Genomic DNA, 15541 nt, shown 5'->3' with positions numbered 1-15541 from the left:
CACTCATCAATTATGTGGGTACATGAATGGAATGAGCTTTCCTGGTGGAAGTTTGGGGTGGGGCACCCAGGTGACATAGATGTTCATTTTCACCTTCACACATGATTTAGCTACTTGTTCTCCCACTGACAGATTGACCTAATATCTTTGACAATTTCACCAGCATCAGGAATGCGGCAGTCAACATTAACTACTGCAACAGGATGCTATCTGAGTGTGCCCTGGAACACAGCTGCCTGAAATAAACCAAGCCATTTTTCTAGCACCTCTTCATCTTAAACATCTTTTTGGCCTTTGCAAGCTTACTAGCTGTACGTCAGAAATTTCAGACAGTTACTCACTCTGCAAATTCCCAGCAATTTGTGAATTGTATAAAATCTCTCTTTATAGGCAGATTTGTCAAGAAAATACTTTCAAAATGATTCATAAAATAATTTGTGCAAGAGAATAGCCTTGAACAGAGAATAAATGTCCAACATTTTCAGCTCTTTTTCTCTTGAATTACCTACTTGATTTGTTTTAACTATTTTGGTTCTGTCTTACTGTCTGAAATAGAGCAACCACAGCCAAGGCTGGCACTGTCCCAGGTCATTAGGAAAAGAATGAATTCAGTGCTATTCCCTACCTTTCATTTGTGTAATAAGCGTTCACTGAAGGCTACTGTGACCCAGTCCACCACTAGGGCTACAGAGTATTTACACAAAAGAGACATTATCTTTTACTAATGTATTTCAGAAGTTTTATTTTTTTAATATAATTTAATTTAATTTTTGTATGTATGTATGTATGTATTTATTTATAGAGAGAAGGAAAGGGAGGGAGAAGGAGAGGGAGAGAAACATCAATGAGTGGTTGCCTCTTGTGTGCCTCCTACTGGTGACGTGGCCCACAACCCAGGCATGTGCCCTGACAGGAATCAAACGGGCAACCTTTTGGTTTGCCAGCTGGTGCTCAACCCACTGAGCCATACCAGCCAGGGCAGTTCAGAGGTTTTAGGTGAAGTGTTTTCAGAGAGTTAGTATGAAAATTTTAAGATGAAGATTTGACTGCTGTTATTCCTTTTTATGTCATTGTTAATAAAATATTTAACCTTCTGAGCATTAATGTATAAATCTGTTAAATGAGATAATTATTTGTCGGGGGGGGGGGCTTTAACGCAGCCCCCCCCCCCTCCCCGTCCACCACGGATGAAGAATAAGACTACCAAGACATGATCTGCTTGGGGAGGAGAGGTGGCCGATCTCTCAAAGGAGAAGGGCCTTGAGCCTTTCCCTCCATGGGCTTTTACTAGGTTCATTCGCATAGGAATGCAATAAAGCTCATCAATCACTGTCAGCCAGTAAGGGTTAAACAATACAGGATTTACAGAGAACCTTGAGGGCTTATTCTGAGTTACAGCCAATTAGTTAGAGGACCATAAAGCTTTAGGCGCCAGACTCATCTCAGGTCTGGACCCTTATCTTTTAAGCTGATGGTACAAATTAAGTAGGTTTCACAGGAATGTATGTATTTTTTCTTAGGCCTGATTCCCCAGGGAATCCGCCCCTCTCAGCACAGGACTGCACTGCCCTCTGTCATTGTTTCAGGCTTAAGTCAGGCAAAGGAAGTAAAGCAGCCAAGAGATTAGGAGACTTCTTGCAGACAGAATGAGGACTCAGGCTATTTCAAAGCCGAGGGGCGAGGGTCCATCACCCCCTTTTTCCACAGCCCCCTGAGTCCTTCCCTGAGAGTTTATTCTTGGTGACCAGAGCCTGTCTTAGGTTGATCCTCCCTTGAGGATTCTTACCTGTCATTGGCTAACTGGCCAAGATCAGGGCCAAGCAGGGTGAAGTGGGCAGAGGTGGTACACCTGCCAGGGAGACAAGCTTTGTCTCCTTAGTGGCTTATGGTCCCAACTCTGACTCAGCCTTAACCATGGGGGGTTACAGCCTCTGAAACCAGGCAGGGCAGTTCCCAACAATTATTCTAGTGGCAGAAATAAGTAAAAGGATGTATGTAAGTCACCTGGTTCAACATCTGTCACATAGTAGTTAATAAATGTTAAATTTTAAAAAATAGGGTAAATGGATCTTTAATATTTACTTGCACATTTTCTAGCAACTATATGAGTTTTTTTGTCTTTTTAATTTGACAAAGACATATGTGGAATTTTTATAGAAAATTAAGGGAAAGTATCATTACAAAGGTTAAACGAGTGAGTTTACGGAGCCAAGATTTCTTGTTCTGGCCTACTACCTCCCATGTCCTGTTCTTTTCTCAAGCCCGGGCTTTCTCTGTGGTAAGATGAAATACACAAGACCAAGTGGCTCAGTCTCATAGCCAGAGTCCCTTGGTCTGGTGGCATTGTGAAAATGGGTGAAATTCTCTACTTCTCCCCGACCTGCTTTCAGGTCTTGGCCCTTGGCATGGTCCCCTAGGTCATCTACTTTGTGCTTTCTCTGTGAATCCTGTCATATACCTGGCAATCCTGGAGAAAGAAGGTGCCTTTTTGCCTGGGCTTGAAGACATTCTCCTGCATTTCGGTTAATCTACACAAGGAGGCAGATGTCCACTTTTCTCTGTCTTGTATGTCAGAATTAGACAGGTGAGGGAAGACTTATTAGGAAGTGACGTTTTGCTGAAACCTGAATAACAAGGGAGCTAATCGGAGAAAGAAGTTCTAAGCAGCGGGAGAGCTAGGGTTAAGGATTTGATGCTTGACTTTGTAGCTGGATGAAGACAGAAGACAAGACCTTAGAAGAGGATAAAAGTAATCAGGGCCCAAATACAATCATCATAAGTGATTCAGAGTTTATTTTTAGTGGGATGGGAAGCTGTCTCTTATGCAAATGTCCCTTAATGACTTCTGTCTTGCCTGGGGACGTTTACTTTTCAGTAAGCTTACAGAGCTGATTCCCCTTTGCTAAGGCATTTCTTACCGAATCCTCTAACTTTTGGTGGCTTGGGTGGAGTCCACATGCATCACGTCAGCTTCTCTCTCTAGAAGCAGGAAGCTCCTCTTTCTCCTTTCTTTTCAGGTTTCAATGCTCATCCTCCTCTCCACTCTCATGACCGCTGAATGCAGGGCCACATTTCAGCTGTCTCTCCGCGGAACTTTATGAGAGCAGGGAAGGCTGATGGCTTCTGAACTCCAGGTGTCTCTCCCCCTTCTCAAGGAGACCATCTTCACAGGCCACTGTGTGGGCAACGTTCACGCATACATGTGCTCCTCCGAAAAGAGAAGAGGGGCCGTCTCTCTTGGCTTGTATCCACCAGAACAAAACATTGTATGACACCATCATACACTGAAAACGTTGACATTTCAAAGTCTAGCTCTGAAGTGATTTTGTAATGGATACCACAGAAGTTCTTTACACTTTCATTGTTTCACCAGTCTTAAAGGAAAGTACATTTTGTTTTAAACTCAGAACAAAACTGAAAACAGAATTTAGAAGGCAAGTTGGCTTTGAGGTTGAATACATGGGGTGGGATTAATGAGAATATATGAAGCCTCTTTCATCTTCTCTGTAGACTATGGCTAAAGGGAACAAAACCTGCTGACCATTCAAATGTTTCACTTAATGAGATATCTGTTTTGAGGCTCATACCCTTCTGTCTTTACCTTTTATATCTGGGCTAAGGTTGGTGTCTGTGTACCTGTCTCTAAACTGTTCCTGCAAAAGCTAAACATAAACCACCTTTATCTCTCGCAAATTAACTAACTTGGAAAGAGGTTCTTTATTTCCTTTTCTTCATTCATTTGAAAATGTAATTAACCTGGGACCAAATAAGCAATGGCTCTGAATTTTAACTCTTAAATGCACTTTTATATTTTCAACAGATTCCTCTGAGCTGTACGTTTCCCAGGTCATGCAGCAAGTTTTCTTTGAGATAAATGAAGATGGCAGTGAAGCTGCAACGTCTACTGGTAGGACAAATGATTCACAGCAGGCAGGGAGGGAAGATTGAGGGGCAGCGAGCATTAGGGTGCTGGCGTTTTTGCAGTACTCTGGTCTCACTTTTCATTCCTGCTGTCTCGTCCTCTATAGGAAGAATAAAAACAAGTTGGTTATATAAGGTGCTTATGCATCTCTGCAGCTGTAGTGTAATGCAAAAAGATGGGAAAGAATTTGATTAGGGGTTGAGGCCCATCTATTGATATACACTTATTTGCAAATTGGATAACCTGTCACTTAGCAGATGGGACATGTGGAGAAAACTTTAGGCTCAAATAAAAAAAACCCATTATTGTTCAGAAATGCTCACTGTTAAGTCATTGTTAATCTCATTCTGCCATCACACCATGTTAGTCTTTTGTCATTGATTCTTGTCATTATCTCCATGGCAATGGTTCTCCAACGTAGCTGCACATTAGAATCACCCGGAAAGCTTTTAAAAGTCCTGTACCCAGTACACAGCCCCAAATAATCACTGAGATAAATCTGTGTGTCTGGAGATGAGATCTAGGCTCTAGCATTTTCTTAAGTTCCCCTCAATATTTCCACTGTGCTTCCAGGGGTGTGAACCGGGGCTCTGCAGCGGCGGGGCACAGACCAGCAGCGTCAGCACCACTGGGGAACTGGTTAGATGTGCAGAACTTCGGCCCAACTTCGGGCCTATTGAGTCAGAAAAATACAGGTCTCCAGGTGCTCTGTGTACACATTGCAGTTTGAGACCAACTCCTCTATGATATATTCCCTTGAAAAAGTGGCATTTCCAATAGTAGCCATGCTGCATATGAAACACTAAAATAGTGATTAGAGAAAAGCCTTACATTTAATTAGAAATGAGAAAGCCACTTTAATGAATCCCTCCTATATCTACTTTAATTTTTTAAACTACTTAGATTCTAACCAATATGCAATAATATGTATTATTTAAACTGTCTTATTGATAATTTTGTAAGTTTATGAATGTGAATTTCTTGATTAATTTGTAATGTAGTGCCGATGGATTTTGACATCTGGGTGTGACACACTCGACTTTTTCATTCCATCATCTCTGGAAGGGTTTGCATTACTGTACTCAAGGAACTTACATTGGAAGGGATGCAATATTTCAGTTCTTGGAGCTATCAAAAGTTTGCATTGGTATGAGGTTACTCCCCATGTAGAATTTTACAGCTGCTTTCACATAGAATCAAAAGTGTTCTTCTGACCCTCTCATTATACTGGTGAAAAAACAGACCCAGCAGTGTGAAGTGGCTTGCTTGGGGTCAGACTGTTCCTTGACAGCTGAGTTTGAACTGAATCAGTTCCCTAACTTCATGTTCAGAGCTCTCTCTGCTATTGTCCCCTGGCTCTCACTTTAAGTCTAAAGTTCTCTAAGAGGCTGTATCAACCCTTAAGGGATCAGAGGTGACCCTGATCTGTTACACCGCAGTACAGTCAGCTTATTTTAGCTTTCAGGCATGTGCTCGGGGGTTGCTCAGAACAAAGAAGCTCTGGTATTCACCCAATGAGAACGGGAGAACGGGAGTTGTACTGACAATGCTTTTCCAGTTATCTTATTAATTCAGACATGGGCCTGTATTCACTGGTAATGTGGGTGACACAGCCCTTATAATCCAGATGGGACAGTGCTATGTATTTTATGTTCCTAAGTTTACGCTTTATTGTGAAAGGGGTCAGAACATGCCACACCCCCCCCCCCCCCCCGAATATGCCACTTTTGGCAGAAATGCTGTTTTGAGCTGGAGGCAATTGAGAAACAAGAGATACAAAAAGAGCTCCCTACCCACTCCTATCTGCCTAATCAGGGCGTAAACTTGTACCTTTATCACAGGAGAAGGAAGTTGGCAGTGAAATGAGTCTGCATAACAAACTTTAGTGAATAACCCTAATGTATCATTAATTTCCTGGTTTACCACTCCTACAAGTCCAAATCCTTTTTCCTTGGTCTACTCACTTCCCCACAGTTTACCACCCTTTGTAAATATGGTATATGTATGTGTACAAGCCTAAGCACTTCTTTGGGCCTTCACTTCTTTTCTGTGAAGCTCCTATTGGATAAAAAATAAACAGTGTCTTCTGTTAATCTATTTTTGTCAGTTTAATGTGCACACCCCAAACAAAGAGTGCAGAAGAACAGGTTTTTTTTTCTTTTTGTACAATTGTTTTTCAATTCTGAACAGACAAGTTACATTTTTAAATAATTTATTTTTTCATGGGTCTAAAAATTGTATGAAATTATTGTATTATTAGTAAAGAAAACATCTGAATTGGGTGTAGAGATATTTAATCTAGAAAGAAAAAATTCAGTCATTTAAATTTACCCACTCTAAATATTGACAAATGACACCACAGAGAAGCGTGGCATAAATTATCAGAGTAAATAATTGCCAAAGCAGCAAATCTCAGCTTCTAATCTCACGATAGAAACCCCATGCACATTGACAGCACAAATCCTAAAAGCTCGGAACTCACAGAATAATTTTGGAAAGGTAAGTTAAAAAAAATGAATTTAAACTCAGATGTGATTACCACAAGCCTGAAGAATAGAAATAAAGTGCAAATGTATCTGCGTAGAAATTAGAGTTGAAACATTATAGGAATAAATCACATAATGTAAATAAAAAGTGAGAAGAAAATTACTATTTAAAAGATGAAATATTTCAACTGCTTTCACTAAATTGAATCTAGTATCTGGCTTTCTTCTTCATTGAGCATAAATGTGAAGTTGGAATTAGTCCATGAATGATCCAATATTTATTCTTCTGCTTTTTGGTTTTCAAATTTATTCCAAACTTCTCTGCATTTAGAAAATGGTAATTTCTCCACATGTTAACTCCTCAAACCAGATGACCTTTCCTGTCATCTGGTTTGAGGACATAAAAAGCATTAAACATTAAGGACATATTTTCTTTACTAATTGTTAAAAATATTTCATCACTGGTATTTTAATGTGAACATCTGTAATCACTGTCTCTACTTTATAGGAGTGCACATCCCTGTGATCATGAGCCTGGCTAGAAACCAATTCACAGCAAACCGTCCGTTTCTCTTTATTATGAAGAATAACCCAACAGGTACCTTTCTGAGAATTCCCTAGGGCAGCTGTTTGGTTAAACAGATTCCTAGCTTCTAATTGCAATCTGCATAGCTGAATCACTTATTCTTGCAATGAATATTTGTTGAGTGCTTGTTTTGTACCACGCATTCTATTTTAAGAGATATCAGGGGCCTAAGCTAAGGCAGTGGTAATAATAGCTGCTCACATACCTATTATACGTGCTAACCATTTTAAATATTATCTTTAAGTTGACATCATTCCAGTAGGTTAGATACTTGACTAATAAAGACACAGAAGCTTCAACAGAGGCTATGTAATTTGTCTAAGTGGCAGAGAGGGACTAGGTAGGACATGTTTGTCTCTGAAGTCAGCTGTCTACAATGCTACAAAATGAGTCCAAATTGAGAGTTGCAGAGTTGTGAAAAGTTTCAGAGGTAGATTACTCCGAAAGAGTAAGTGAATAGGTATAGACTCAGAGTAGGAGGGAGGGGCCTAACATAATCTAAATCTCTGATCCGGTCATTTGGTGAAAGATAATGCAGTTCGGTACAAAAGGCAGAGGTCATAAAGGTGGATTGGGTTGGTGTTTGACACAATTTTAACGTGTGGAAATGCAGCTTGTCTGGGTAGATGTTTCTGTACTCTCTTTTATGAAAAAGGGAGGTCAGGAGTTTGATCCAGTGAGAGAGCTCTCTCTAAGTTTATATTTAGGACTCCAGGAGTCACAACAGCTATGTGAGGGTTATAAACCAGAGGAGAGAAAAAATCATTTTTTACTCATTCACGCATCCAGCCCAGTATGTGGCAGAATGCCTGCACATGATATCCATATCCCTAGAGACTGAGAGTAGGGACTTGAGTGTCGGACCTGGGCTCAAGTCCCAGCTCAATTAGCTAGTAGTTGTAACACAATCATTTACACTTTCTATGTCATATTTTCCTTATCTCCTATGTGAACGTAATAGCTCATCTCATAAAGTTAAATACAAGAATATATGAAGTCCATAAAACTGTGTCTGGCTCATAGTGTTTACTATAAACAAATCAATAAATATTGAGTGAATGACTGAGTACACAAAGGAAAATGAAAAAAAGTTTCTCTGTATAAGTTGGTTTACATGGAAAGGAGAAATAGTTAATTTCAAAATCTAAATCTGTTAGATTAACCAGGGATTTTGATGTTATTGGCCCTTTAAATGGTATGCCAGTCTCTTTATTTAGACTCCATGAAACTAATGTTGAATGGCCCTTCTAAAATTTGTACCCCGGGAACAGTGGAACAGTTTTATATTGGCTGAAATTACATAAACACCATTTAAATTCCAGTAGTAGATGTGCCAGTGTTTATAGATATTCTGAGTATGTCATTTGATTCATACATACTTAACCTTTGGATAACTCTAATTTCTTACAATTAGTATGCAATTATTGAGAATGGAGAACAGAAAGAAATGAAGCTACATTGGACATCGATGAACAAGGAAATAAGAGCATATAGAATAGTGATATTTGACTCTGTATTTTCTAAGTTAATGACTAAAGCCATGCAATAGTCATCAGTTAAATGGCAGTAAAATTCAAAACCTAAAATAAAGTACTTATCTCTTTATTTGTGATATGGCTCCACTGTCAGACCTTAATGACAATTTCTACTCTTCCATGAGCTTAATTGTAATGTAACTTTCTAAACTAGGGCTATTTCCTTAAAGTATTATTTAAAATAAATGGTCACTCATTTAGCGGGGGCTGTAAATTGTGGCCATATAAAATGTAGAATGGGCTATTATCTTAAGACAACACGCATTCAGAGATTTATTTATTTTTCTTTCACAAATGAACCCAAGAAATCATTTAGATTGATGAAGATGTTGATTTTGCATAGCACGGTAGACTACTAAGAGGCTTAATGCTCTACATAAAATATATTCATTTGACAATTTCAGAGTGTGAAGATGAGTTATTTCAGATTCAGTGCAACAATTTTTATCTGGAATTAAAAATTGTTTTGGGTCAAATAGTTCTCTTGTGTAAAATCCATGCATTATTTATATTTTTCTATCAGGTTAGTTTTATATTTTAGTATAGTCTTCAAAGTTATGACTAAGCTGAACTTCCAGGGAAATGAAGAATGTTGGGGTTTTTTTTGAATTTTTAAAAATTTTTATTTTTTTTATTGTTGTTCAATTACAGTTGTCTGCATTTTCTCCCCACCCCTCCACCCCACCCCAACCAAACCCACCTCCCTCCCTCGCTTCCATGCTCCCCCTTGGTTTTGTCCATGTGTCCTTTATAGTAGTTCCTGTAAACCCCTCTCCCCACTATCCCCTCCCCACTCCCCTCTGTCTATTGTTAGATTGTTCTTAATTTCAATGTCTCTGGTTATATTTTGTTTGTTTTTGTCTTTTGTTGATTATGTTCCAGATAAAGGTGAGATCATATGGTATTTGTCCCTCACCGCCTAGCTTATTTCACTTAGCATAAGGCTCTCCAGTTCCATCCATGCTGTTGCAAAGGGTATAAGCTTATCCTTTTAGGATGAGGGGCTCAGGAGCTCAGAGGCTGAGGATATAGGCCAACTTTAGACACTTCAGAGAAAAATTGTGAAAGATGGTACATGAAATGTGTCATTTCTGAAAAAGTAGTGAATCATGATTTTGAAACTGACAGTATCATGTACATATTAAAAAATACTGTGTTTAGAAGTCTTCCAGGTCTTAAATTAAAGGAAGAAACAGACAGCAGGATATGTATTAAGAAATCTTGTATTTTAAGCCATTAGCTTTGGTTATGCAATTATATTTTAATATTAGGAGGCAAAAGTTTTTTATATCTTACGTAGATTTGTATAAATATGATAATTAAATATGGGACACCTCTTTAAGAAGAGGGCATGAGAGAAAAATGAAAATACTTATGATTTCTGTTTCATCCTGCCTCTAAATACGTTGCTATAATGTCAGAAGAGATTTCACTAACCTTCCCAGCATAGTAGTGAGTAGATTGGTGAGTGCATGAATACTTAATTTAAAAGGTGGCTCTCCTGGGTCAAAGAAACTGATTAAAAATCCTGAGACAAGTGGCTTTTGAATAATGTCCTACACTTCCAAGCATTTAAAATTTTCAACTATTGTCTTCAGTTATGAATTTCTGTAAAAGTTACTCTAACAATTTCCTGAACAAATAATTCTCATAAGAATTTTGATGCCATAGAATTAAAAAGATATGAGTCACAAATACCCTGGGAGAAGTTAATTATGCATCCTTATCTGTCTGAAAAATAGGAGTATTAGTTTTCTTTCTTTTTTTCCAGAACTATTTTGAGACTTTTAATTGCTATTGACTATAATTTTCTTTTTTTTATTTTTTAAATAATTTTCCATAAAGGTATTATTGATTATAATTATTCAGAAAAAGAAGAAAAAGTCTGCTAGAGATTATGTCTATTTCTATGTTTCTGGCTCATCTAAGAGCGTGTTAGTCGTTAGACTGAACAGTACAAAGTTAATGAAAAAGGACTCTATCACTGTTATTGCAGAGACATTAAAATATAATTTTCATCAGCTTTAAAATTGCATGGAACTCATTTTATCACTTTTGAAATTAACCTTTATTCCATATGGCTGTGAAAAACTTAAAAGCACATGACATAGTTCCATTCAAACCTCTTTCCTTACCCTGGTGGAATAAAAGGTGAATGGATTTTCAGCGCATCATTTCTTTCTGTTTTGTTCTCTAGTTCTTAGTTCCTTTTCTCTTGTGAACACAAAATGGCTGGAAATAAGTGTGTGCGTTTATGCTGTATACTGCATCACCTCCATGAGGTTTTGAAAGCACTGGAGCTATAAAAATATTGTCTTTAGCAGCGAGCTTTGATTCAGAGCTGAAGATCTTAAGAAGCTATACTTTTAACCCTAAGGGCCTATGTTACATGCATTAAAAGATGACTGCTAATGCATTAAATTTAGAACTCTATCGTGCTCATCATTATGTTACTATGCTGTGTCTGCCTGACTGAGTGTCTACATTGAGAAGCACACGTGCAGGTCACTTTATTTTTCTTTCCCATATGAAAAACTGGACTAATGTGTTGTTCATGCCAAGTTGTTGTGGGTGTTAATTTACTCTATAAATTACCAGAAAATAATTAATAATGACATAATTATTTATTTTGGACAAAGGAGAGGGCTTTGTTGTTAGACATTGCTTATTTGTTTAACTGATTTGTTAAATTATTAAGAAAAACTAATTACTATTAACTTTTTTTCTCCAGAAATTCATAAAATATTTTTTTCTTTTCTAGATTCAATTTTATTTATGGGACGGGTGACAAGTCCTGACACGCAGAACATGACGGGAAGAGATTTAGATTCACTCTGAATGAAATGCACAAATGATAAAATGATTGATTACTAGAAAATTATTGATTGGCAATATCATCATCTTGCAAATATATTCTATGTACCTTTTTCTGTTTTAAACTGGGCCTGTGTTCATCTTTATTAACATAGACCTGTATTAATGAATAAATGAAATTCTCAAGAAATGAAAATTTATTTAGTGCTTCTATTCTTTTTTTTATGTTTTATGAAGTCCATATGAATCAAAAGCAGTGAACTTGTGTCCATACTCCTTTTAATGTATTAGAACAATCCTGTGTTGGACATTTTAGATGTCAAATTTCCGTCTTAGATTTGAAAGCCTCTATATTGCTAAAACACTGGGCCAGTTTACTCCCAGACATAATAGTGCTATCTGGGCCCTTAGCACTCAAGGGCTAACAGAGTGGCTGTTATGTGTGTGCCTCTCTGGGGTGCCACTTAAGATTCAGAGATCTAGTGTCTATGACAATAGGGAAGCTTTGAGTTTTTCTGCTAATCTTAATGAGATATTCTGTGTGCTGCATTTAACATTTGCCTTGTTTTAATACCTTTTAGGACATATCTTTTTTTTTTTTCCTGTTCTGATTTAAGCTGTCAACATGTCTAGAAAGTAGAAATGATACAAGCTTTTATAAAGCTTTCTTATGTGGCAAAGTGGCAGCTAAATTAGCGTGATTCAGGAGGTTGACCTTCCGAGATTTTATAACACTGAGCTAAGAAAGTGTTCGAGTGAAGATTTTAATCTATAAAGATTAAGTGCAGAACCCTTCCTCAATGCCCTGAAATGTCAGATGGGAATATCTAAAATAATACTTTGTTCCAATGACTTGATATAACATGTTTCACAGTTTTTCCATTTGCGTGTTAATGATGTCAAGTGTCTTTTTATTTGTTTGTCTTTGCAGTACTTGGCAGAGGGCTTAATGATAATGGCTACCCATTATTGATCCCTGATTACGTGTCAGGCACTCAAGTAAACACTTTACATTATGTGAAATGTACTAAAAAACCTGATGAGATTCTATTGCTCATCTTTCTGATGAAGAAACTGAGACTCAAAGATGTTATATAATTCAATCAAGAATACTTAGCAAATTAATACGGTGGTCTGGACCATATTTCAAAGTTAGAACCCAAGGCTAGCTGACCTGGAAGCCTGTGAGCAAGATCACTGAGTTATAATTCCTTCTGTTGGAGTCCTTCAGTGTAACACAGGTCTCGCCCTGATCCACTGTGCTGTCTAGGCCCCTAGGTCTAGGTGTCCAACTACAGTGAAATCTAGGACCATATTCAAGAGATTATGAAGACAATTTTAGAATTAATTGTGATTGCTTAAAACCATAACATATTAAAAGCAATGTTCATTTTCCTAGACTGTCAACTTAAGCTTACTTAGGAATAATACAACAGATACTAATTTACATATTAATGACATGCCATAAATTTGCTCTTCATCATGGAATTGGTTTAAAAATATGCTTCTCTATTCGGGAAGAAGAGAATAAGCAGGTCAGTTAAGAGTAGAGTAGTTTTACTCAGGCCTGGTCCAGACTCCTGTTGTGCTGGGATTGCCTGAGTTCACATGATCTTCCACATGTAACAAGTCAGTCTGCTCTGAAGATTCACTGATTCCTTCCGCACATTATAACTGAGCTTCCACCACACTCAAGGCACTGTTCTAGATGCAGGGGATAAACCAGTGAGCAAAACTGACGTGACCTCTTCCCTCAGGGGGCTGATATTTTGCTGGTGGCAGAAGGACAGTAAACTAGTGAACAGCTGCAAACGTAAGTCAATTTCAAATGGTGAAAAGTAATGACTAGTAAAATAGGGTGGGGAAATGAGGGATTTTATTAAATAAGATGATGTAACAGGCTGCCCAAGTTTCACTTCAAGTACATTTTTTTAATGCTTTCCTGATGTATTTGCTTTTCTTCAGTAAGATCTGCTAAATATCTGCTTCAAGTTCCCTACTATGGAGGCTGACTTTGTATTGTAGAGTAGTTTTGGCTATTGTTTTTCTTCAATGACTTCACATTCTATGTCTGGAAGGTATGACTTGCTTTAAAAAAGGTGCAACAGTAGAAAATTGTAACAGTAGGAAATTGTAACCCACCCCACCATTCTTTTGACGTTGTTTCTGTAAGGGCTGACTCGGACCAATATGTAGCTTGTATAGGAACGCGTGTTTGTATAAAAATCCTAAGAACTAACCTCAAAAGATACAGACTCCAACCTTCAGGCATTCTAGCTTCAGATTTGCTGACCTTCAACCATGGACCCAGATGACTTGAAGCTGTGTTGACATGAATCCAGGAGGGCTAAACCAGGATGGTGCACACTGGTCCATCGCTTGTCTTATCGGAATGGACTGTGCTCATCTGCTCATAGAGAACTTTCCAACCCCCTTCCTTGATCTTTTTGTTCTGCTTCCCCTCTCCCTCCCTATAAAAACTCTGCCTTCACTGAGATGTGGAGATGGGCTTTGAGGCTTGAGGTCCCCATCTTCCAGGTGGCCGGCACATGAAAATAAACCACTTTCCTTTATGTCAGCACCTGCCTCTCTCGTATTGGTTTTTATAGCGGCGGGCTGCTGAACCTGTGTTTCGGTTACAAAAGGAGAAAGAAAGTTTAAGATCTTACAGTAGAGAATGTATCCTTGTCGTGTGGGTTCACGCAGAAAACCTCCACTTCTACCTCCTAGAAATATAGTTGCCAAAGCACTTCCATGTTTAAAATTTTTAATCTTCACCTTTGGCTACAGTTAACTCAGTAGTTATAACATCTCCATATCACAAAGGTTAGAAATGCCTAAAATATATTTATAAAACATGTATATTGTGAAACAGAATAAGTTTGAAATAATTTTCTTTGCCAAATCGTATGACATTTTGATTCACAACAGTACACAATTTTGTGGAATAAAAATACTGTCAAATTAAAATAGCAAATAAAAGTCTACTAAATTATATATGTATTTTTCCCTCCTTGAGGCAAAAAGCCATTAAAGTAGGAGTACTTGGGGGGGGCGACTTGAGACTGGGTTTACTGACTTCCCATAATTATAATTAGTGATGTATTTCTGAGGCGTCTGCTACCTCAGGCTACGGGACCTGAGAGGTCAAAGGTCTGCAACAATGAACAGTCACTTTCTGGGGGTGGGTTTTATAAGATGCTCCTGAATTAGATAGTGAAGACTTGGAAACCTAGAAAGACATGGAGAAAAGTTGAGGCAGACTTTATTAGAAGTCAGTGCTTTGGACCCTGGGCATAAGGTATTTTTTCACAGTACGGCCTTGGATCATCGAGACGTGCTACCTGGAGCCAGCTGCCCCCCTGAGCTGTGGGTCCCGAAGCTGACTCCATGCACAGAGTGAAAAAGTGGGTCCGCTCTTGCCTGCTTGGAAGGGTCCTTTTCTCTGACTTTCCCTCCTTTTTTCCTGGCTCCTTCCTTATGTGATCATCTCTAAATCTGAAGCATGAGGTCCAGTTTCTTTCTCTGATAACTCAAGTGACCACCCTGATGGTATAGAAAGAAAGTAAAGGATGAAATCTTTTTCACTGTGGAACATTGTATTTTTGGCTTATTACCTCATTTCTCTGGGGCTTCAGTTTCCTCACCTGTATTGTAAAGGATTACACAAATCCTATTTAGTTTTTATGCCAAAGTCCTATGTTAATAAAAGTTGGACTTCTCAACTAAAACACCTCTTTAGAATAATGTCATTTGAATCATTATTGTCTATAGGCAGCATTTTTTCCCCACAAAGAAAGTTCAGGATATACTTCTCACTAGCATGTTGGCCCTTTACATACATACATGATCCTTCACTATTTACCTCTATCTCTTTATAGTTTGAGATTAAATTTTTAAAAACAGAATACATATAAAAAAGTTTTGTTGTTATGGCAGAGACCTCTGTCTAGTGAAGACTTTTGGCCATGGCTTCTGCAGTGTCGAGCAATTGCTGGCCAGTGTCCCTCCCTAAGAGCTCTCTTCTTCTGTACCAGGTACATGCCGATGTTCAAGATGACCCTGGAAGCCCCAGAAGATGCAGACCACTGTTGACCTGGGTTCCTTTAACACACTGTGTATCATAGATACTTCCTGCTATCTTGGTCAAAGTCAACTGAGACTACCTACTGGCATTGGAGTGTGATGTGAACAAGAT

General features: G+C 38.3%; 1 protein-coding gene across 1 annotated transcript in view; it reads left to right on the top strand.

Moving 5' to 3' along the window:
• Window positions 1-11539, top strand: part of SERPINI2 (serpin family I member 2) — a 31829-nt gene extending 20290 nt beyond the window's left edge. Inside the window, exons 7-9 of the mRNA XM_024560484.3 lie at window positions 3821-3907; window positions 6917-7006; window positions 11291-11539. Of these exons, the coding sequence (XP_024416252.1) occupies window positions 3821-3907; window positions 6917-7006; window positions 11291-11367 (254 nt within the window). The 3' untranslated portion in view covers window positions 11368-11539. The remainder of the gene's footprint in view (window positions 1-3820; window positions 3908-6916; window positions 7007-11290) is intronic.
• Window positions 11540-15541: the final 4002 nt, after the last annotated feature.

Source organism: Desmodus rotundus, chromosome 2 (genome assembly GCF_022682495.2).
Source record: "Desmodus rotundus isolate HL8 chromosome 2, HLdesRot8A.1, whole genome shotgun sequence".
Classification (NCBI taxonomy): domain Eukaryota; kingdom Metazoa; phylum Chordata; class Mammalia; order Chiroptera; family Phyllostomidae; genus Desmodus; species Desmodus rotundus.
The sequence above is the reverse complement of the archived record's forward strand: the minus strand, read 5'-3'. Positions and strand labels throughout refer to the sequence as shown.